The sequence below is a fragment of the Diorhabda carinulata genome, chromosome 8 (genome assembly GCF_026250575.1).
Source record: "Diorhabda carinulata isolate Delta chromosome 8, icDioCari1.1, whole genome shotgun sequence".
Classification (NCBI taxonomy): Eukaryota; Metazoa; Arthropoda; class Insecta; order Coleoptera; family Chrysomelidae; genus Diorhabda; species Diorhabda carinulata.
In genome coordinates, this window is record NC_079467.1 from 19,667,713 (window position 1) to 19,694,277 (window position 26,565).

General features: G+C 31.7%; 1 protein-coding gene across 1 annotated transcript in view; it reads left to right on the plus strand.

Annotated features, from left to right (window-relative positions):
* LOC130897334 (discoidin domain-containing receptor 2-like) overlaps positions 1-26,565 on the plus strand; it is a 404,892-nt gene that overhangs the window by 261,826 nt on the left and 116,501 nt on the right. Inside the window, exon 7 of the mRNA XM_057806133.1 lies at positions 6,016-6,149. Within this exon, the coding sequence (XP_057662116.1) occupies positions 6,016-6,149 (134 nt within the window). The remainder of the gene's footprint in view (positions 1-6,015; positions 6,150-26,565) is intronic.

The following is a 26,565-nucleotide window of genomic DNA, read 5'->3' on the forward strand; positions in this document are numbered from 1 at the left end:
TGTTCCCCACAGTAAAATTTATCCTAAACATATAGTATATATTAAGTTTCGAATTTGTATGGCATAATTATAAGCCTCAAAAGTATGCTTGTGTGCATAAAAATTCATTACCACGTGGAAATTATAATGCTTGATTGAACTTTTTTAATCAAATTACAATATTAGGTACAACAACAAGAAATACATTCATTTGAAGTACAGGGTTTGTCCGGAAAGTAATAGGACTGAGTCGATTTAAAAAAATTTATTGAGCCAATCGTTACAATTCTTTAAAAACTTTCAAAATAGGCTCCTTCTGCGTCGATGCAGCGCTGCCAGCGCGATTTCCAAGCATTGAAGGCGTCACGGAAGGCATTCTCCGGAATAGCCTTGAGAGCCGCGGTGCATGCTGCTTGGATCCCCTCTGTCGTCTCGAAATGCTTGCCTTTCATCGGCCTTTTCAGGCGAGGAAACAAAAAAAAGTCCGGGGGGGCCACATCTGGGCTGTAGGGCGGCTGCGGAAGCGTTGGAATGCCGGCCTTAGTCAGGTAGCTGTTCACAAGAAAGGCGGTGTGAGCCGGGGCGTTGTCGTGGTGCTCCGTTACAATGTCATGAACCACAGATTTTGGTAAATTTAACATCTGGGCAATCAAACGAATACTTAGTCGACGGTCTGTGTTCAAAACTTTGCGCACACGAGTCACATTGTCGGTGTTTGTCGAAGTCGAAGGTCTTCCAGCACGGTCTTCATCGGCGACCTCTTCCCGGTCCTCCAAAAAGGCCTGGTGCCACCGAAACACACCACTTATTGCTAAAGCAACATCTGGGTAAGCCTGCTTGATCATATCAAACGTCTCTGTCGCAGATTTACCGAGTTTCACACATAATTTAATCGCGTACCTCTGCTCTAACGAACGCTGCATTTTCGGCTTGCACAACTCACAGAAACACGTCGCGCGAAAATGCCTGTCCTGACTCTACAGGTGCTCGGAGACAACTGACCAGCCGCTCGTTTGTTAGCTAGGAACGCCCTCTACCGAATCCAGTCGGTGCGCGCACGCTCTGAAGTACAATCGCGGCGGAAGAAAATCAGTCCTATTACTTTCCGGACAAACCCTGTAAATGTTAAGTTTGATAAGGATTTGTCGTTTTAAGGTATCTCAAAATCAAATCAAAATTTTGTCGCAAGAATGTGGAAAATCTTACAAAAAAAACAAACAAGGGAAATCATCCTTAAAAGGTGGTGACCGAAATTTTTTTCTAAAATTGTAGTGAAGCTATAAACTATAAACTTGAAATTCTGTAATTTTCGTGCACTAGTAAAGTAGCCTTTTGCACCACGCGTATTTTTTCAATATTTCTGTTACATTATATGGTAGTAAAATAAACAACCCTTATTTTATTTCATATCAAAACTTTTTTCAAGATGAAGTTTTATGAAAAATAAATATTATAATTAATATTTTTTTGTAATAAATTGAGTGGAAAACAGTAAAGATGTAAAATATAATACGATTCATAATAAATGCAAGAAGTGATTACCTCTCCTTTGTTTTTAATTACATAGTTTTAGAATGGAACACCATTGTCACTTTGACAATTCATTTACCGTGTTTTTTTAATGTTTATCAAACTGTAGCAGACTGATGTCAAAAAATGCCTTTTGTGTATGGTATGGCAAATGGTAATTCTCGACAAACTAGACCTCTTTATGCTGAATATTATCCGCAACGATTAACACCTCATCATTCTGTATACGTACGTATTCACAACGGCTTATCCGAAACTGGAAAGGATCAACGAAGACTTGTCGTTTCCAGATAGTTAGAAATGTAAAGCGTTAGAAAAATTGACAACTCTCTAAATATCAGCCATTTTCAAGAGTATATGTCATAAATTTTTACAATAATTATGAATTAGCAGACGAGGATGCCCATGAAATTATAGAACACCATTCTCAAAATGTTGTTTCAGTGAAGGGTATTGTAGGTGATAACTTAATTGGGTTACATTTTTTGCCTCAATCGTTAAATGGAATTTCTTATCCTAGTTTTCTCGAAAATTATCTCCCTGAACGACTTTAAAACATCGCACTCAATATCAGACGAAACATGTGGTTCATGCACGATGGTGCTCTAGTGCACTTCATTCGAATATATCCCAACGATTGAATTGGTCGAAGTAGGTCCCAACATTGGCCTCCTCGATCTCTGGAATCGAATTCTTGTGATGTCTCATCTTAAATCATTATTCTACACGACACCCATAGTTAAAATTAACGATTTGAAGAATCGTATTCAAATAGCGAGTGATACCTTAAGAAATACACCTGAACTTGTACAGTACAGGTGATTATTTCCAGCATTTATTATAAATCGTATTACATTTCACATCTTTACTCAATTTATTGAAAAAATTTATAAATTATGGTGTTGATTTCTTTTTCTCTACACCTGTTGGTTTTGGGAAAAAATTCAACAATAAAAAACAGGAATTTCATGTTATAAAACCCCATCTTGAAAAGAAATTTTGATATGAATTAAAGTAAGGTTGATGTGACAGGAATATTGAAAAATTGTTCGTAGTTAATGATTTGTGAGGTCACAAAAATTGAAGAATAGCAAGTTTCTTTCAATTTTAGTTAGCACCTTTTAATATCTTTAATATCTTGGAAAGGGATTGGCTGAGGAAATTTTGTTATAGAAAAGACCCATCTTAAATCAGAAACACCCTGTACAACTGTTAATTTTAACATCACAAAGATTTCTAGAAATATCAAACTAAGAAATCTGAATGAATAAATAAGGATAATAAGGAAAGAAGATTGGTTGATATGAAAATAATGGATTCTGTTACCAAAATGAAGTTAAATGTCTTTAACGAAGTAAAAGCGATTATTGTGGAAAAAAATTCAACACAAACTGACTTAAAAGCAAACGTCTAGAGCTAGCGTCAGAAAAAACAGAACCTGTCTTGGTGACACACAAAAGGAAAATAGCGGCAAATATGCTTCAATGCAGAAGACATGTCTACTGAAGCAGTAAAGTACCTAAATGTTTGGCTAGAAACGAGACTCAACAAGTCAAGAAGACAAAAGAAAAAGAAGAAAACACTTTTAGCTTTGGCAAGCATAATGGCAAACATAAGCGGCCCCAGTGCATCTTAGAAGAAAAGCCTCTCGACCGCTGGATACCTGCATATGCAGTTCCTACTGGACTGTATCTTCCGAAGGAGTAGAGGTAATCGTAGGGGTGGCTACAAGGAAAGACTGTAAAAGGTACTTTTGATATTGAGATCGAGCAGTGGAATCGAATAATATTTCCACAAAAATGCTGATATTTTTTTTTCTTTCCACAAAAATGGTTTCAGTGGAAAACTCACAAATATACTTGTTCTTGTCGTTAATATTCAAATAGAGAAAATTTGATAAATAATCGAAAATAAGAAAAGTTTGGCCTTTACTATTTAAATAACATTGCATCAGATACTAGCAGCCATGAACTAATTGAAAATTTTTCTACCACCGTGCTAGTTACTCGTATATGCTTTAAAAATTGCTATTTCTGTACCTGTATTAAAATCCCTATTAACGTTTATATATCCGACAATATGCTTTGGTTGATTCTGATAAGGGAATTCAGCCGTTCCTTATCTCTTTTATAAATCTAGATTCAAATTCGTCGCATGCTTGTGTAGACACGTTCGAAACAGGTTCGCACGCGTGTAATTCTCAACGCTAAAGAAGCTGAACGTTTTACGAGTGATAAAAAGATTGAACGATGTAAAATCACGTATTTTTGCGGATTCAGAAGTGACCTAATTCCATCCTGTATTTAACAAAATGGTCCTTTATTCATAACATTTACCCAAAATATGTGCAATAATATAGATTAGATTATATCTGGTTAACTCACACGTATAAAAAGTAGGCTATTATACAGTAGGTATAGCATAGTATAAAATAAAGTTAGTTAAAAATTCATTGTATACACACTGTCTTTCACTCGCTTAATTTATTTAAACACTAACAGAATTAACTAACTCATACAATAGTTAATTATTTAATAATAATTAACTAACTTATACAAATCATTTAAATTGATATCGTTCACTATGACTTTATATTATAAACTAACTTTCGCCGCTAAACAAGCTAGAATTTATACCGAAAAGGATATTTCTAGAAAGTACACAAACAAAACAAGACCTTTCTAGATATTGGTCCAAAAACGAAATAATATAAACAACGTTATTCATAGAAAAGCATATCATAAGCGCCGATATGGTAAAAATATGTATTAAAACGAACCTGTGTATTCGCCAAATTTTAGAGTTCCATTATAACCGGACAGGACTGACTCCATAGTCCAAGTCGTGAACGAGATCATAACATCACATTACCTTCGCATCTACTTTTAATTCTAGGATCAAATGAAGTTTGTTCCACTATGGTTTTTAACTATACATACTACCCATTCATTACGATTTTTTTTTAATAAATTTGATTCAACGTAAGAACCATGGATATTTTCATGTGAATAACACAGTACTGAGATTAAATAAATAATTAAAGCACCCTGGAGAAATATACTAACCTATAATTATACACTTGAACCATACAACTTTTTATTATTTTTTACTAAAAAATTCTATACTTAAACTTGATAACAGTTTGATATAGCATTTCTTGGAAGCATTAATGATTCGATCGTACTGAACTAGCAATAATATAAAGGCCCACCAGCAAGTATATGACTCTGTTCACAAAAATTGTAAATTATTAGGGTATTTTTAAACAAAAAAACAGTAACATTATTGACGGCTACAAATTTCATGAGCTTTGTTTTTTCGAAAGACTTGATAGTATTTTGGATAAAAGTAGATGTTTATGATTTTCCTCCTCCAACTATGTGATACATGACATCGCCTCCTTTATCAACGATCGACTCTCACCAGTTGTTTCAATATTAAAATACTTTATTTTCATTTTGATCAAACTCAGATATTGACAAATGTTCAACATTTCTCTTTGATGTTCACATGTACATTATTAAATATCAAATTTCAAGGTTTACATAGAAATATCACTTTTATATGAAATTCGAGGTATTTCAAAACAATTATTGAATGGTAAATTCCAGTAACACCCTTTCCAATACATATAACATCACTCAATAAGTCGTGTGACTGACACACAGATGACGCCACCATCCAAGTAAGTTGGTTACCCCAGAAAACATCAAAAAAGTCCACAAATTGGTTTTATCCAATCGTAAATTGAAATTGTGCGAGATAGCTGAGGCTGTAAAAATATGGGAAGGCAGTGTGTTTACAATTATGCGTGAAAATTTGACCATGGGAAAGCTTTTTTCAAAGTGGGTGCCGCCTTTACTTAGTCGATCAAAAACAACAACTTAATGGTTCAGAGCAGTGTTTACACATTATAAATAAGTGTTTTTGCGTCGATAAGTGACAATTGATGAAACATGGATCCATCACTTCACTCCGGAATTGAAACAATCATCATCTGAGTGGACTGTAGCCGGTGAACCACGTCCGAAGCGTCCAAAGGCACGACAGTCAGCTAGCTCCAGTATTTTGGGATGCTCAGAATATATTGTTCATCGATTATCTCCAAAAAGGAGATATGATCAATATCGAATATTACATAGAGTTGTTGGGTCGTTGGAATGCAAAAATAAAAGATAAACTGCCCCATATGTCAAAGAAAAAACCACCGTTTCATGTATCTACCTCAGTGTCTACTAGCTATTCGCTGATCTTAAAAAAACCTCGCTGGTAAGAAATTCAACTCAAATGAGGAAGCAATTGCTGCAACTGAAGCCTATTTTGAGGCAAAAAACAAATCCTTCTAGAAGCACGGCATCGATAAGTTATAGAAGCGTTGGAATGATTATATTATTCTTGAAAGAGATTAAATTGATGAATAAAATCGATTCTTGGCAAAAAAATGTTTTTTTCTTAGTTAGTCACTCGACTTATTAAGTGATGTGTTAATTTTCTTCTTTGTTATAGGTAGCAGATGGGTAGGTTGGAACAGCGATACTCACAATGGTCTTCCGATAAATCTAACGTTCGAATTTGATTCAATTCGAGAATTTTCAGCACTACATCTTCATTGCAACAACATGTTCACAAGAGGAGTACAGGTTAGTAGATGCTACGAATTTTTAAATCTTCTATTTTCTATTATTTAATTGTTCCAATTATTTGAATTTTCGACATTGAATCAACAAAGTTTTTTGAGTGGCTTTTTCTCGGTTTCTATCCTAAAATGCTGCTCACCGTTCCTTGGACGTATGGAGACATGGTTAGAAAGACAGTTCCAAACCGACTTATGGTGTTCGCGTAAAAAAGTATCTGAATCTCGTCACAAAATCATTAAAATGAGATAGGATGGTAAAACAAAACAACGTGGTATGGATGCTGCTGTAGCTTGTCGGGCGCTATTCATGCCTAGAAACGTGGGATGAATTACAAAATTCATGTTATGGGATGCTCAATTTAAATAAATAAAAATCTGACCCATTATGCTTCAAAAGGTCATGATATAAAAGATGTTTTGTTATTCAACTTTCAATGAGATGCTTTCACTTTTCAATGCACATGACAAAATGTGTGCCGTTCTATAAAGAAGTATTATTTATCATATATCCTTGCTTTGAAATTTCAAATTGGCAAATACTATTACCATATATCAGGCTGATAGAAAAACATTGCATAAAATTAATTCTGCAATAATGTTGTGAAACATTCCCAAACGCCTGAGTTCTTTTTCAATTCAAACATTCCACTGATTGCTGTTTGGAGTGATATTTCTGATAATAATTGTTATCATTGTATATCGTATGAAAAAATCGCAGCAATCGCAAACTTTTGTATTTAATTCAGTTACGCTAAGATATATTTGAAATTAACTGAATCAAATTTCAAATAATCGCACTTTATCCTCGTGTGCAAAACTTTTTCGTACGTTTCGCTCACTGAAACAATGATTTTGGGATTTTTCTCTAATAATGTTCACAGAATCGTCATTTTTTCTACAATGTAATTATCACCAGAGTTAACACAGCCTTATCTTATTTTTTAGTATTAGTATTCATAATTTATAATATTTATTAAATGAGATTCAGAGCTTCTTTTCGATATTTTCCTTCAAAATCTAAAGCTAAGCTATTCAAAACTATAAGATTGTAAGTAACAAAAATTTCGTAGCTTGAAGTAGTGTTCATAAAATTTTTGAAAACCCACTGAATCGAAGTTTAAATTATTCACTGGTGGAAAATATGACTGATTACCAATACTCTACTGTTTCAGATTTTCCCATAATTAAATATCATTCTGTAACACTATTAAAAAGAATTCACGCCGTGTAAAATTTATGAAAAACAGGTCTTAAATGGTCCATTTTATCGATCACTAGTCTTGAATATTACTCGACTAGCTGGCATACTTCATCATCAATGTGTAAGTATCATCAATCAATCATCAATCAGTAAAAGTGAACTTTTTTCTATTTGTTCATGATTTTTGCAACCAAAGTAAAGGAAAGATATTTCCAATTCTACCTTGTTTATATTTTTCCGTGATATTATTGACAATTACCGTAATTGCCTCTTCAGCTGATTGATAATTTGATTATCAATTGTATTGAAATCATCGTCATTTTCTGTTCCTCCAATTTGCAACGACATCAAGTATTAAAATTGTTTGGTAAACACATGATTTCGCTACTACTGTCCACAAAATTCGCAATTATATAAAAATTAATTATCACTAATGAAATAAAACTGTGAAGAACACTCCCACTATACTGTACCTTATTTTAATTTTTTCCATAATTATTTTCGAATAAACTTGATATCTTCCACTGTTTTTGAAATCATTCCATACTTGTTTTCTTTGAAATCATCCTTTTGGTTTTTAACATTTTTTTATGAAGCTGTCTCAGACAGAAGTTCCATTTAGATATAGAACAAAGCAGCAGTTTTTCAACAAAAGCATATACTTGGTACATTTTAATAAAGGTTTTTGATATGAATGCTGTTTGCTTTTACTAACAGCTGTTGGTCTTTTTTTGTTCATTTCGCGAAACCACTCGGCGATTATAATAATTATATTAACTGCTTTTAGGTCTCTAGTCAATTTTATTGGTGCAATATGATTTTTCTAAATACGAGAACTATCCATGAGTGAAATTAACTTGCTGTTTTGTATGGGTTTGATTTTAGATATAAGCGCGGCTTTTTTTTCCTCTTGCCAACCATATGTGAATAAAAATTTTTTAAGAAGGTTTATACAATTGCTAAATGTTCATATTTCTGAACCTGTTGTATGAAATTCCGAACATGACTAAATTCTTCAAAGATGGTTAAACAAATGTTTTTACAAGCTTCTCGAGGTAATCATGAAAAGAATCAAATGATGATAAGAATGAAATGCCGCTGATTTTGAATGATGTAGACCATCGGGTGATGGATTGACAGCAAATTATCAAAATTTGTCTTGAGTTTTGTGAGGAATAACTGCAAATCTCCCCGTTCTCTAATATTCAATTTGCTTCTAAAACTTTTTTCGATAAAATATGATGAGAGAAAATTTTTGATGCTCGTAAATATTATTTTTAGCTCCTCATTAGTGCTAAGCTCAAGTAATATCTTGTAATCCCCTACTCCGTTTCTTCAAAGGGACAGAATATCTTTAAATCTAATTTAAAAATTATCATGCAGACCAATCAAATGTTTAACGTATGTCTGAATACTTTCAAGAAGGCATTCCACCTGCGACAAGTTTGAAAACTGAAAAAATCTGCCCTAATCAATATTTTTCTTCATAAATTTCAGTTTACCAAATTACACACTTTGTTTTTATTAAATTGAGGCTGTAATTGTAAAGTTGAGAACATTAAATTTTATGAATAAATCTGTCAAATACGCGATGTCTGCTTTAAAATTGATCAGGTTTTCTTTTAAATCAAAATCTTCACTAACCAGAAACTCTAAAACTGAGTGAGTCAAAAAATAAATAAAATCGTTGCAAGTCTTCATTGCTTCTTATTTTGTTAACTGCAATAATCACAAACTGGAGCGATTGGTGCAATCTATCACTCAATTTTTTCTCTACTAGATGTTGTCAGTGAATAACACAGTGAATTGCAGTTGCTTTTGGTATAATTCTTTTAAGATGTCTTATAAACCCACGATATCGCCCGACCATGACAGGAATCGATTTTTTCTTAAAAAAAAAATTGTGTGTCAACTCCGACGCACGACTGGAGTTTATTCCTTAAGTTCGATAGTCTAACCAGACTCAAAAAAAATTTATTTATTTTAAAAAAGATTGGTTGATTGCCAGAATATTTTGGGCTTCCTTCATTAATTTTTTTTTAATCTGTAAGCTCGCTGTCTCTCGGCTGGAGTTTTTGGAGGTTTAGATTTTTTCCTAGTCAAAAAATATGAAAAAAAATTTGAAAATTTATAAATGCATAATTATAAAAAATTAAGAAAATTGATAAAAAAAGGTTTTTATAAACATTTTTTTTAAATTATAATTAATTTTTTATTTAAAATATAATAATATCTTAATAATTAACAAAAATGGTTATAAAAATTATTTAAATAAGCTAAAAAATAACTTTTCGAAAGAAAATTATATAAAAACATTATTATAATGAAAAAATATTGTCGATTTTTCTGATAATATTATCGAATTATTGACTACAGTTGTTAATATTTAAAAATTATTTATAAAATAAATCATAATAACGTGGAAGAATTTATAGACATCGACAAAAAAATTAATTTTTGGTTAGGTTAGAAATTTTCTATTTTATGTGGATGCGCTCGATAATTCATATTGGGTTGATTATCTAATTTTATGTGTTGTTTTCAATTATATATTTATGTGAACTACATCGATAATTATTAAAATATTTAATAAATACAAATTGCACATGCTCATACATATAATACATGAATTATAACGTACCTTACAACCACGCGTTTGTTAGATGTTCTGGCAATATCATCTACACCTCTTTCTGCCATAGTTATTTGAAAATACTTTCAGTTCACTTGATAATAAAACTTCACAATGACAGCAATATAAGTATGTTGACACTGAGAAATTAGAAAGTTGCGCATCATAGGGTGCGCACCAAAAACGTAACGAGGTCATTCATCGATAGATTTTACTCCTCACATTTTTCTCATACCGGGCCCCTTATATATGCAAATCGATTCTTAAGGAATAAACTCCAAAAATCTCGCTGAGCTTCTTAAAATATTATCTGCCTCTCTTGATAGAACAAGTCAAACCAACATTTTATTTCTTCACTATCGAAACCAAATAAATTTTCGTGGACCCACGCTTACGTTTGTGGACTCCCTATTTTTTGTCACGCCCAACGTAGATCCCCGTTGAATCTCTCTTGACCCCTAGTGGTCCACCTGGACCACTTTAAGAATCACGAAAGCAGACCAAACAAATTGTATCTACTAAGAAAAGTAGAACCCAAGTCATGGAGATGAGTAGATAAAAGTGGTGAAAGCATTGTGATCTTTTTTGGTATAAGAGTTATTGTAGGAATATCAATTACAATTCGAAGAAACTAATTCCTGGTACGAACAATCCATTAATCTAAATTAGGAAATTGAGGCACGTTGATATCAATATATATTTTGTAAATCAGTAATTTCTGTACAGGTAACGTAAAATGTGGCGAACAGTATTTTTTGTTCCTAATTAATTATGAGAACTAGAAATCAAAACTATATTCTTAAATGGCTTCAGTTTATCTATTTCTGTAAATATAAATATGAATTTTAGATATCTTACTATAAAATAGAAGGAGATTGAAGTTTTATTTTATTGAAAGAAATATGCAAAAAATATATGAAACTGTCTTAAACACGTATTTTATTTAATGTAAAATTGCCTCGTACTTGAGATGAAAGAAAACCGTTTGTTTGATTCCTTTTTTGTTTTCCATTTTGATACAGTTTCTTTCGATTTCACCAAAATACAGGTGAAAAAGTAACTTTCAAAGTATGTTTGGAACTTGTTCGGTGTGATATCGTAGTGTACGGCCAATGGAAAAGGTAAAACATAAAACCTCCGCGACATTTTCTTTATAGAAGGAAAAAGAAAGTTTTCAATAATCTATATTTACGTTTTGAACAATTGGACTGTCAAAAAATTCCAAATTTGATGCAAAAAATTCGTGACTGAGTAAATGACGTGAAAATAATGTTGTGACAAAAAAAAATTTTCTCATAAATCATAAATTTTATCGAGTTAAACAAAGAGTATCTATTTGTTAGAACATCGGTTGAAAAATTCATTTCTGTTATCTTTATATTGTACAGCTTGTCCCTAAAAAAGTGACGAATTGTTAACCATTGGGCATGAGCAGCCCCAGGCCTTCAAGTAATCATCCATTAAAAATTCATATATATACTTAAATATAAGTTCTAATATAAGTTCTGACTTTGAAGGCCTATAACTCAAAAACGAGGGGTCGTATGAGACAATTTTGTTCACGTATCAATTGATCCACTTCTATTAAAATGAGTTTTTTACTGAAACTAATACGACGTCAGCTTTTTTTGACAAGATATCATGCTTTGAGTTTGAGGATATAAAATGATGTGTTATGATTAACATTTCGGTTTCAATTTTATTAAAAAAAAATTTGAAATCTCCCCCCTTATATTGAAATGTTACTGATTTGTTTGAAAAATACGAGACTTAACCATTAATGCAAACGTCGAAGCTACCACCATCTATCAAAGATGATGATTCTCGAAAAGAGTTAAAATAAACCACGAATGGAAATTACTCAACTTTTCTGCAATTCTGTGTATAACTTTCATTGAAAATTAGTATCGTAATTCTACTTGATACTCGTATCTATGGATATACTTTGCCTGTTAATATTTTCTAACGAAAAATACTTCGTACTTGCATATAGGAAACCTTCGATCTGGTCAGAAACTCCACAATCGATATATTAATCTAGATAATTTTTGCAAAGAATGGTGAGATTTATTTTTTGAATTTGCAGTGGTTTAATACTCCCTTCTTCCTTTTAATTACTTGTAGATGCATTTAAACAAGGGAATATTGAAATAAAAAAGGATTTGAAACTTCCACTAATATCATTCCGCTTAAATACTCAATTGTGATAATTTAATGTATGATAATATTTTGCGCACATAAAACTTTCCTGCGTACAGAGTAATACTTGAAACTTGAATCATCATCTCTCAATATAATTTATGTGAAGAGCGTACTTGTAGACTTACACCACTGATTACAAATTTGACTAGAAATAGCATTTATATCATACAGTATAAGTTACTGAGGTATTAGCATAGGTCTATCGAACAATAAGAAAAAAGACGTGGTTTCAAGCGATCATTTATAAATTCATTTGAAATGTAAATTCCGTTTTCCCATCCACGAAATACAAATTGATTACGGATACTGACTATATTTCTACACAGAGTCGAATTCAGAAGATACGTACAAACTTTCGGCTGTTAGGCCGAGTTTGATAACGCCTCGAGTGCAATAAACACTTTTTGCACGCGTTGCATACAATATTTTTCTAGGTTCATGAAAAAAAATGTTTTGTTTATTATATTATTAATTAACTCTATCGGTTAACATTGAGAAAGTTAGGAACTAGTAATTAGGAATAATTTAACGTAAACATTATTTATACCATTAATTTTAAAAGTGAATTTACAATTTTTGCAATTTAATATGAATAATATATATTCTACTTTTTGATTTGTAATTTCTCCAATGTACTTGGTATCTGTACATTGTCATTTTCTTGAGTCTTAAATATTTGTTTGAGTTTGTGATTGCTCTATGTATCCTATCGCTACTGTTGATGATTTCCATCCGCCGTATCGTTTGAGCTATAGTATATCTGCTCCAGTATCTGCTCCAGTGTTGCGGATCATCTCTTCAAGCAATGACCTGTGTATAACTCCAAATTCAGAAATTTTGCAATTACATACGGGATTTTAGCAAACGTGTTTACAACAATATCCTGGACAGTGCACTTTTTCTTTTCTATAATTGATAAAAAAGCGTTTAGGTGAAATAAGACTGGGAAACAAAACTTCGTTCCTTGTCAGTTTTTGAACTCGGCAATTCTACAATTAATATTGAACCCACTTTTTCTATACCGTCAATACTCAATTTTTGGAGCGCATCACTACGACATGCCCAACTTTTGCAGCGACGTACAACAAGTAATTTTAAAATGTCTTACAAAAGCTATAATTAATTACTGACTTACTTTTTTCATCAAATACTGTGAATTCAAAGCTTCTTTTAGAAATTCATGAATGTGTCCCCTATTAAATACTTTTGACGTTTTTGACCGAAATCCTGCAGATATCTACTTCATAAATGCCTTTAGTTTTTTGTAATTTGTAATATTAATATCTTCTTTTGTAGAAAGATTTTCGCCATTGAGTACTCATACCAAAGTGATGAGTGTTTAATATCTATCGATCTTTTTGAAAATTATGCAAGAAGCACCACTCTTTAAAACGATTATAACGAATTTCATATAGTTTTCTCGATTTACTAAGTAATATGTTTAATGACACTGTATTTGTAATTTCACTCACTTTCACCCACTGATGGGATCCCAAGAAATTCTTCTTCATCACTATCATATATTTTTCCAACAATATTTGTCTTGGAATTTCTAGATCGCGTATGTTTGAGGCATTTTTGTTTATGTTTATGAATTGAAATCATTTTAGGCATTTTAGAAAAAAAGCATTTTCTAGTAATTTCGTGATCCACTACATAATAAATATTGATAATAAAATAAAATCCGCAATTCTTTGAAACGTATTACGATCTCACAGAAAAAGGACTAAATATTTGTTGTTTATGTTTGTCTTGATCACAAACCTCTGTACTATAATGACAGATGAGTGCAATAAATATTTATTGTACCATAGTGCAATATATAAAATCCACTTTTTCCAATAAATATAGTTCAATAAAGTTGTGTTTATTGCATGAACGTAGTTTCCTAACATTTACTGTTACATTTCAACTTTGAATACACAAAAAAATAATAAAATTGATGAAATAGAATGATTATTGATTTTGTTCAAATTGTTTTATTATTTCTATTTATATGAACCAATTTTAAGAATCTATTTTTGTATGTTTCAATAATACATGATTTTTATGATGAAAATATGAGTTTTCGATATTTCACGGTTTGTTAATAAAATTTTATTTTTCTTTTCACTCTTCATTCAATTCACTGGTTTTCTGTTTGTATGGTACAAATTTTGTTATCAATAGAATAACTAATTTCCTGTTGAAACTTGAAATTTTTCATGCTTAGTTATTCCCGATGACAGTACATGAATCAATTTAAATAATCTACGAATAAATTGACCAATTAATGGTAATTGCTTAAGTAATTATTTTATGTTGGGAAATTTGTTCATTATTTCACCAACAGATGGAAGTAGTTATATTCACCATTAAAATACAAAGTTCGATTATAACATTTTCAATGATTAATTGTAACTGATTCTGACTATTCAAAAAAATCATTGCACTAAACGGAGTTTTAACCACTATCTAAGACCTATAGGAATAATTTTAGATTTTCAACACTAATTTGAGAATAAAAATTGTTGGCGCGCGAGCGGCTATGGAAACTTGGGAAAACTCCCGGAAAACTCCAGAAAATTGGTATTTTGTTAATAACGTGAGAGGAATCTAGAATTTCAATACAAAGTATTTGAACAAACTTGTAGAACGTGAAAATATACACAAAGAAGGTATCCATATATTATTATTTCGAAAAATATTTCATTTATGAGATAATTAGCTATAATTGGTAATTTCAGATACACGTGTCAACAAGACTTGCCGTGACGCCCCCTTCTTATTGGGTAAAAAGTCTCAAAGTTAACGGGATTTTGAAGGAAAATCCTTTCCATGTGTTTTCTTAAGATGAAATAATTTTGTTTAATAAATAAACAATGTCATTTAACTAATTTTTTATATGTTTTCACTGGATTATATCGATAAACAAGATTCAGTAGGTCAAAATTGAACAAACGAAAGATAACATTCATTATTTCCTTGTCTTTGTCCAAATTCAATCACATTTTTCTAAACAAGTTGTTTTTTAGTTTGCTTATCTTTTCTGATCGATATCTGACGTAAAGTGCAGATTCCTTAAAGAAACCCAAGGCGCTACTATTTCAGGATATACGTCTAAAAACGTGCCATAAGAAAGTGTTCATTAATCTTTTTTTACACTTTCGGAAATTCTCACAAAACACATGGAAATTATTCTAATGAGGCTAGCGAGTCTATCTTATTGACTAAAGCTTCATCAATGTGAGAATCCGTATTCCAAAACTCTCGAGTAACCTTCATTTTTTTTTGGTAATCTCAGACCAGTTTTATTTTGGAATACCAAGCGACGATTTCTCATACGGTGAAGATGATGTACTTCGTGTGATTACTAACATCATTTAATAAATTAACACATATTATTCTAGTTCGAAAATTCCAATTTCTTCACTCGGTCATCATGATTTCATCTTTTAACCCACTTTTAAAGAATTCATTTCAATTCATGTGGAACTATAGATAATTATAGATTATTTTTGAAATACTGTTAAGTAATAAATAACTAATTCGAACTGTCAAAGCTGTTTTCAAAATTGGGGAACTGATTCACAAATATCCATTGTGTATAACCAGCAAATCAACTTATTATATACAATTATTATGAGAATCTCATTTCAGTTTCCTCAAATTACTAATCCACTCAATTAGATTAGATAGATATTTTTTTTGTGAGAATTTTATTGACGAAATATCAATATCAATTCAAAGAAATAGTGCAACAGCGAAACGTTAACTGAGATGAAAAGATTTAATAGAACATAAGAAGTATTTGAAATATTGATATCAACATTTTAATTTAAAACAGTTTAAAAAGTAAAAAATAATACCTTAAAAAAAACTATAAATAATTGTTTAAAAGTGCACTAAAAGATATGAAGAGGGTAAGGGTTAATCAAATTTAAAATTTCATTTTTGGGCACTGCAGAAATGCAATCATCATATCATATATACGAAGGCCGTTTTTTTTTAACCTCCGATCACTCCGTGCAAACGCTACGCGGGCAGAACAAAGCGGACTTGCGTTGTAGGCAACTAAGAAACTCTCGCACTACACACTCCGCCATTATTGATATTCAGGCGTCAGTCGGCGTTGCGCTACAGCCATGTAAAACTATCCGGGGTATTGATATGTCAAATGTTTCAATCTCTTCGGTGATTATATAGAAAAGTAACCATAAGTGTACAAATCAGTCTTTTATTTATATCGGAGTTTGACAAAAAAACGACATATAAAATAATGTTTCTAAGATCAATGCATTTCTATTAAAAAATCTGAACGATAGTTAATGCCTCGAAATTTGTTTGGGGGTTATTATAACTAGGAAATGTGAGGAAAAAAATGGATTCTAAGGAAAATAAAATTTATATGTAATTGCTTTATATTTACCACTTTATATCCCTAGGATATTGGATTGAGTTAATTTATAAACCGGTTTTACATTTGTTAGATAACAACAAAATATATTATCAAGATAGTATAATGGGCTAGTTCATCTCTGGATGAGCGATGGCAACATGCTGTCAACTTTTTATTACCAAGCGGATATGTGTCCAGACCGCAAAAACATATTTCACTGATGATCATATTTTCCAATACGTTTGAATTATTTTTATTCAAAACGGCAAAAACATTTTTCACTGTAATCTGTGAGGATATGGTTCAATAAATATTGTTAGTTGATGAAACATACCTAACAATCAAAAATTATTAATTTTCAAGTTAATGTGCTCTGATCAAACATGAATTTCAGATGAATTGAATGTTGTCTTTGTATCGATGAATAGATATTCCAAAATAAATAAAAAATGTTCGTCAAATGAAATTAGGCCGTATTGTAAATTGCTCCAATAAATTGTTTTACTTGCAGTAAATTATTCTATGTTCAAGGTCCATTTTCACTGCTGCAATTAAAGTGCCGAAAATAGAATGAAATTATTTCACGTTTCATTTCAGATCATTTATTTCAACAATATTTTTTTTCTGATTCGATCTGTCACCAAAAACTAATTTTATGTTATGCCGTACACTATTGCAGTGAATCAAACATTTCTACACAAACTGCATGGACAAAAAATGTGGAGCACAACATTGTGCACAAAAAAGGTTTCAATTTATTCCTAACCTCAAAATTTCCATTATAAAATGGATTCAAATACTCAAAAACATTTCGTATTGCGTATATCCATTGAAACTTCAAGGGCTTATACCTCTTCATCTCGCAAGATTTTCGAAAATTTCCCAAGTCGAAAATTCTGCTAGCTTGCCCGAGTAGAGATCTTAACCATCATGATGCATTTTGATTTTTTGAAAACGAAGTAGTTATGCAAGAGTTAGAGCAGTTCGAGCGCCTGGAACGTAAATTGGCTTGAATTCGCACTGGCGGGAACTCGCGAGCGGCTGCACCGGCTTTCGACGTTGAGTTTTCGAGTTATTCGCGTTTAAAAATTTGTTTGCGTTTCAACTGCTAAAATTTCGAAAACCCATGCCCGAAATTTGTGGTTGTAGAGTTACTAGGAAATATAAGAGGAAAAGACAGGCAAAATGTGACTAAAAATATGAAGAGAGAAATCAGTATTCACAACGAAATATTCTTATTAAATCTCAAGTAAATCGTTTTGGAAATCAAACGCTACCTAAGTGCGAATACACGTCTCAGTTAAAAAAATCGTATATACGTTCAAATTTTTCTACCAATATTTGCCGTTCAGTAAATTTTGATATATACATGTTAAAACTTCACAATAAAGTATGAAAAATATTTATTCACCGTAAAATCCCTTTACCTATAGAAGAAGAAAAAAGAACAATGCGAACAAAGAGCAGAAACTGAAGTTCGTAAATGAAAACCTCATCTTTAGCTGTCTAGAACAATAACTCACGAATGAAATTTTACTTAGGTATGCCTCATATAATGTCTCGTGCATTCGAATAAAGTTTTCCTCGTTCGGTACACTATATCTCGATGGCTTAAAGCTATAAAGAATTTTTGATTGGATAAAATCTCCATTCAGGCTTAATTTAAATTCTAAACTCATTTTTATTTTGTTTTTATGTTGTGAACCAAAAGTTTTCATGCTAATAGGAGAATTCTCTACAAAATAATTGAGGTTTTGAAAAAGTAAAGTTGTTGGAAAGTTAGTTACGTTTCAAGAAACATTGGTATATACGAGGGTCTGAAGTTTTGAGATATGGCAACACCGAGAAGGTGTTGAGATTGAAGATATGATCCACAATTTGATCTGACAGCAGTTGAAACAAGTATAACCTTGTTAGTTATTTGTTATACGTCAACCTGCACAGAAATATTTTCATTCAGTACTAACAATTGTGAATGCCCATAGAGGAAATGTATTTTCAAACAGCCACTGTACTACGTCGCAACGGATAAATTACCTACACCACTGTTTTATTTCTACTCTGTACTATTAATTACTTTATGCCAAATTACTTGTCCGCGATAAATATAAAAATAACAACCGATAAAGCAGCTTCCGGTGACATTTGTCTTTCGTCAACATGTTCGAATGATTTCCGGTACCTCTATGCTTTTGTCGGGCTTCCTTCTTCAATGACCTTGAAAACTTTTGCTGCATCCATATTCCCTGCTTCACGATAACTCATATGTGTTACGTACGCTAGCTTCGTGGTGGTATGATTTTCCCTCAGACTTTCTATTCTCTTTCTTTTGACGCGATCGGCAAAATTTTCAAAAGTTGTGAATGGAAGTCATGCTCTAGAGGTACCACCCTAACTATCTATGACATCTATGAAAATTATCCAAGACATATTAGAGCTCTATTAATTTTATCCTCAGTAAGTTAATGTCTAAATTATAAATAAATAAAGTGTACCAATAGATTTGTCAACTCATTATGCAATATTGATAATGGACAATATATACCAGTTACGTTGATGAGACGACTATTCCAGTTGTTCCTGTCAAAAGCACGATGCATACAACCATACTAAAAAGTTCATTTGACAGGCGTATAACCTGCGAAGTTTGCGAAACTACTTTAACAACCTCCGATGTAGAATGATTAGGTATTGACCTAAGGCTATATAACTTCTCGCAAGTATTAAAACTAGTCTTTTACGTTAGATCGGACATTTCAGTATTACATTTTTCATGTAATTCCTTCTAAGAGGCCTATCGGTTGAAATGTTGAGGTAAAATCTTATCCGGCATGCTCATAAAATAGGAAATATAAATGTGGAAAAATATAGTTCGAATTTCATAGTACAGTTGGCTTCAAGCTACGGGGTTGTGTCACACAATTAAGATATCAATTGATTTGACACTATTTTCATATATTTATACTAACCACAAACAAAAATATAATTTTTGTTTTTTTTTGACTACCCGTCAAATACAAGAGAGAATAATATAATAAAAAATGCCAAATATCACAAAGTAGTGATTAATAATGCAATAAAACCTGCTCAGGGTTCCATGAAATGCATCGAACATCCGATATCGTTGAAGAGTATGGTTAGACTGAGACACATACGAAATACTACCTCGTTAAACGCACCCTAGCGAGGTCTAGTACCAAATCTGTAAAACATATTCGCCTGACAGACGGATGCTCCATTTGATATATATATATATATATATATATATATATATATATATATATATATATATATATATATATATATATATATTCGTGATAATTCATCTTGATTTTAGGTCTCTTTCTATGAAAATTTAAAATAACATCCAAAAATTGATGTTTCGATCTAACTCTGTCTTTATTAAAATATGACTTGCGTAATTATATATTAATCAATAGTTCACCTACATGATGAATACCATAAAAAAGTAAAATTAATTTTCCTTGGCTCTTACATCTCAACAATATGTAACAGCCATCAATCAAATTATTAGTAGTTGCATTAAAATAAAACTATAAATTTTAAATATATTATTTAGGTCTTCTAGACCATAGATCTGATAGTTTTCTTGTTCCTATGTATGTGAACCATTTCTAAAAATTCTCTTTTTTGTGTATTAGATTCCGTTCAAGAATTTTTGAATTGAATGTATGTTTTTTTGATATTTAGCGGTTCGTTAATTGCAGTTTTATTCTTTTTATCGTGTTGATGGCCTTTTAATCTATTTTCTAAATTCTGAGATGTTTGGCCAATGTAGACTTCGTCACAAACATTAAAAGGTACTTGATATATATTTCTCCTTTTGTGTTTTGGTGTTTTAGTTTAGTAAAATATTTGTATAATGTATTATGTCTTTCATGACTTATACTAATATCATATTTATTGAAATAATTCGATAGTTGTTGGGAAAGTCCTTGTATTCCAAATTTCGGTGATAGATTTTTTTACTCCTGCTACTTTTAACATATTTTTTCCATTTGTATCCACCAAGACCTCGTTTCTATATACCATTACCGGTAATGGTTGTCTAGTTTCTGTTTCTATGTACATCCCTGCATATTATGCTGATTCTATTGGATCCATTCGTTGAGTTGTTGTTGTAATTATTATTTATATTAAATCGTTTCAATGCGAAAATCTTATTTTTATATTTTCGTGTAATAAATGCAATATTAGATAACAAAAACTATATATCGCCTCAGTTGTACAAGTTCAACTTTAATTCAATCAATTTTGTTCTGAAGATCTCATGATCTTTGAAGACGATAATTCGAAACATGCATAGTCTAAATATTAGTGTATTTTATGCTTATGATCTCAGTTTTAACGTATAATTTATAAGGAACTAATGTATCAATTTTTTATTCAAAATTAGTTTTTGCTATCCATCTTCAAATATTCAATCTCAAATACTCTCAGCTTCACCACTTATTTGCTGAATTACAAAACAATAGAACTTATAGTTTTCCATTTTTGTTAATAATGCGAAACAAAGACAAATGTGAGAAGAAAAATGTCCTCCATTAGACGAAATTTCTTACCCCCAACAACATTTAGTGCGTGAAGAAAATTGTAAGATCGTCGATGATTACTGACAAAAACATTAAGGAAACGATCAATGGGCAACTTACATCCAATGAAGTCTTAACAATGCCAATACATCTAAAAAACGTCGTGTTAAACGTACCTAGAAGTAAAGCAGCCAACGCTGTACAAAATTTCTCATAACTATGAGACAGATCAATAATGAAATATATATGAACGACTTTGAAATCAACGACGGCAAACTTTTCATTCTTCTAAAAATAGAAATAAGTAAAGTTATGACGTCTGAATAAACCAAAAATCTAAAATTACGAAATTGGACCTCGACGATCTTTTCCACATCAATAAAGTATCAAGAATACTAAAACTCATTCAAGAAATCATGAAAATTTACAATCTAACGCCAATAATTGGAACAGTTTTGTTTATCATAATCCTGTATGCAATAATCAAATTAAGATCCAAAGTTTGAAACGCAAAAAAGAATGTGAATATTCTCAAAAAACAAAAGAGGAAAACGTCGATTCATACTTTTCGATTTAAGGAGTTACATATTTCATTTACAAAATTACATCATATCACAAAATTATATTATCTTTTTTATACATGTTTATATTTTAATTGTAACTTTCATTTCAATATCATTCCCGGTTAATTCCTCATAGTGATAAGTTTATAAATAATTAGTTAGAAATAAATTACCAAATTTTAAATGAATAATTGTTAGGTATGGCTTTCCTTTTCGTGCACGAAGTTGTAAATCCCCATTTATTGACAATCTTTGTAGGAAATCTGTATTTTGAACACTCTAGCTATTTCCATCAGGTAATCCTCCACGAGAGGCCAGTGAGAAACTTCGGCTGGGATTACTCCTCTTCAGATACCGTGCATATTTTCTTGACTGTGAGCCGTATACTTTTGAAGAGTAAATAACGCCGTAATCAGATATTTTTGTGAGAAGGCTACTGTCAGGGTTGGTTTCAGACAAGTTTCCGGGAATGTAACTGCTGAATAACATATCTTCTATTTCAAACTTATTAAGTAATCTGTTTTAGTGCATTTAGCAGTTTCCCAAAATATCATTTTCTTGAGATATTGTTTCTCCATAAAACAATTTCTTATAATACCGTCGTAAGCAGATATTTTTGTGAGAAAGCTACTGACAGGGTTGGTTTCAGACAAGTTTATCTAAGCTTTGAACAACACGTTGTCATTGAAATCAACATTCGGTTGAAATTATCTTTTATTGCAAAATGCCTTGCAATGATAATTCAAAATTTACTTGATATTTTGGAAATGTGACTGTTGAATAACGTATGTTCTATTTTCAACTTAACTGGAACTAACTTATTATGTTTTAGTGCAATTAGCAGTTTCGCAAAATATACGAATAGGTAAAAATTATTGTTTCTCCATAGAACAATTCTTTATAATTTCCTAGTTGAGAACAAGTATTGGAATGTTATATTGTACATCATTTTGAAATAGATTATTTCTCATGTAAGAGAATTAAATGTAAAGCATGTTGTTCAGGCTCAGTAACTTTTTCAGGATGTTCCGTTCCATCAAACGCATCTCACTTATAAGAAAGTGCTGCAGTGTTATATCTGGAGAACATATTTTAAGATAATTCTAATTAGAATCAATAGCAATACTATCCCTATTAAACAAACTATGTATTCTAATCTACAATGACGGCTGTACCATGTGAACGAATGTTAATTTGTTTTTCTTACTACAGAATTAGGATATAAATCTGGCATAAAAAAGTGTTTAAAAAATGTTAATAACTCTAGTCAGGTTTCGAATCTAAATGAGTATAGCTTTCGAAAATGATTAACAAATCCATTCGTACATATGATAAAACTTTCAAATTATAGAGCAATATCATAATGCCCAAATACAACTTCAATTATAATCTTCTAAAACTAATAAATATGCATAATGTAAAATTTATTTTGTAAATATCAGGGAATCCTACAATTGATTACCCATCGATGGAAAATTTTAGAAGAAATCCCTACAGTTTGTTAGAGGTCGATGGACGTCACCGTTATTACCCAGGGGTGGTTTTCTTCTCGACCATATTATTTCGGAATATACAAGGATGGTCACAGAGTACCTTCTTCTTCTTCTTCCTACTCCATTTTAGGCATTCTTCGCAGCATCTTTTCGTGGCCTTCCCATACTTCTTCTCTCCAGTGGTGAGTTGTCTCATGCTATCCTTACTAGTCTTTCCTCGCTCATTCTACTTATGTGTTCGTCCCTTTCGCTCCGCCTGCATGGTTGCTGGGTGTAATGAGTATCTCAGTAGTCATGCTGCCGGTCCCAAGCCCGGATAAAGGAGGAGGGTTCCCAAGTTAAGTTAGCACCCTGCCTGAGGTCAAAAAACCTCATATGCTCATAGAACCGACAGCCTGCCTTGGAACCGGACTGAACAAAAGATGACGACACACGCGAGAAAAAGGACACAGAGATGGAAAAAGAGAAATGTACAACATGGCACATCAGGTCCCTCAGCACTAACGAACAAGAGATAATAAAGGAACTAAATTATTACAACATCGACATTTGCGAATACCTAATGACCTACAGTGGGGTCGAAAAACAGGAAAGAGCCAATGAAGGAGTAGCATTGCTGATAAACAATAAATATAAGTCAAACATAAACGAATTCCGTTATATATCGTCTCGTATACTCGTCGTTAGAATTCGCGCAGAAAGCCAAGAAATCAATGTAATATCAGTATATGTACCGCAAGACAATAAATCCAGGCATGAGCCGGAGTTGTTCTACGATCAATTTCAAGACACGATCGGAGCATTACCAACGAAGGAAATGTTGATTATTCTAGGGGGCTTCAATTCACGAATTGGCATCAGAGTACCTGGACCTTTCTCCTTTTAGCTCCATACACTTTTCCCAGCGATGTTCAATAAGTTCGATACACTTTTTATAATAAGAATCATCAAGTTCCTCAAATAGCCATGAAGTGCCGACATTACCTCTTCATTGTTTGAATATCTTTGACCACCGAGCTATTTTATCAAGTCTATGAACAGAAAATAATTAGAGGAAGCTAAATCTGTCGAATAGAGAGCATGAGGTAGCAGTTGTTTAATCTTTAATTCATTAATTTTGGACATTGCAACAACGGATGTGCATTGTCTTGATGAAACAACATTGTCTTCTTAGCCAAATGCGGTCGTTTTTTATTGATATCATAATACTCGCTATTGATAGTTTCTCCTTTTTCAAGATAACCAATGAAAATTATCCTACGTGCATCCCAAAACACCAACGCCATAACCTTGCCTGTATATGGAACGGTCTTTGCTTCCTTTGGGGCTGGTTCTCCCTTTTCATTCCATTGTTTTGATTGTTCTTTTGTTTGGGGTGTGAAGTGATGGACCCACTTTCATCCATGATTATGGAACGGTACCAAAGTTTGGCTTTATTTCTGTGGAACAATGCGAAACACTCGATGGAAACATCTTCACGATGCTGTTTTTATTCCATAGTGAACAAACGCAGCACCCATCTTACGCTCAGCTTTCTCTTGTCCAAATTTTCACTTAATATGCGATGTACCATTATTTTTGAAATGCTTACTATGTCTGCTAGCTGTTGCCAAACAAATACTAAATAACGTGGTGTCCTCAAACTTGAATCATATACTGTATACTTGTACTGTGTACTTTCTAATACACTGATATTTTTCAAGCAACTATCGTCATCTCTAGGTCAGGCCAAGTACATCTGGGACTATCCTCGTAATAATATTTTAATATATTGGACACCTCTCGTATATCAATACAAGAAGTATTTTTTTCACTAAAATTCAATTCACCTGAATATAATCAGTATACAAGTATACAAGTATTTTCAACTTGTACTGTGTGTGTTCGCGCAAGTGATTCGATATTCCGATTTGAGAACAAATATAGGAAGAAATAGAAACATGCATTTAAAAATAATAAATTGATTTGTTTTCATGATCCCTTTCCACGTTGCCAAATCGCCGAGATATTAAAGTGTATTTTACTAGTTTCTGAAAGACGAAAACAATTATGATTTTTATAATTTTTTAACTACTACATCTGATTAACATTTTGATGTTTTTCAACCTCCTAAATCAACGTAACTCAATTTTATTACCAATTTCCTTTGTGTTAAAAGATAATAAATATAAATGTAGATACAGAGGAATTAACAGAAACGTAGATCCGTCAACGTCATTGTCACTACTTAAAATTTCTGGTTACTGTTGAACAACAAGAAATGAAGTTTTTGATTGCATCTTTTTTCTAATAAATGGGGATTACATTACATTAAATATACTTCTTTCCAACATATGTATATATACAAGTAATATATTTCTTTAATTTCTTATTTTTTTGATCTTTTGATATATTAATGCATCTAAATGTTTTGTCTAAATTTTTGGAAGATAAAATTTGACGCTTCGACTTTTCTTTGAGTCTCAAAAAAACTAATTTTAAAACAAAAGAGACCTAAATTCAAGAACATTTAGATAGTTTAATATATAAGTAATTTAAATATTTATCATATTTAAATCCATTGACACATGAAACCGGTTCTGAAATTTTCGAGTATGCTTAAAACTTAGCTATGCTCGGGACCTTTTCGCAGTCTATTTGAATCAGAATATTTGCCAGCAGAATCGGTATGTCTCTAAATTCCGTGCTTTAATTGGAATGAAAAGTCAAGTTGTTGGAGGAAAAGCGAATAAGACGATATTGCTTTCGCTTCGAATAATTTCTGTTTCGCTCTCTACCATTAATATAGGAGAATAGTTTCTGAGATTTCTTGAATGAGCTGAAATCAAATATTAAAAGATTGTAGATAATTTTCCAAGTTTCTTTCATAAATTAGTTCACTTTTTACTAATTACTTATTATGTTCCCAAAATCGAGATCTACCCTTATAAACATATTTACATATTTATTTTTGACTATATTATACATTGCAATCAATGTTTCAATCCTTTTTCTTCCAATTACTCCATTTTTTTCTTCGTGTAGAAGCAGATATCCTCATGGTCACTCAGCATTATGAATTAGTGATTAGTTGTAATACATATTGGATCTAAAAATGGTTTAAACATAGTTTAAAAATATATCTTCTATAGAAAAACTAGATATTCAGATCTACTGTGAAATGTTGATTGAATATATGACAATAAAGGACGTATTAGAATCTTTAATGTAAGTTTGTCAGTCTATGTAAGTTTGAAATCTATTTATCTTATTGATTTTGAAAAATACCAGTTTCATCTGTGTTTTTTTATATAAATATTTTTTTGCTTAGTCCCTATCATTATTGTTTTATTACATTTTTCTAGTTGTAAAATTGTGATTCCAGTATTACATTTCATGAATTCTTTTGTTTTTTTTTT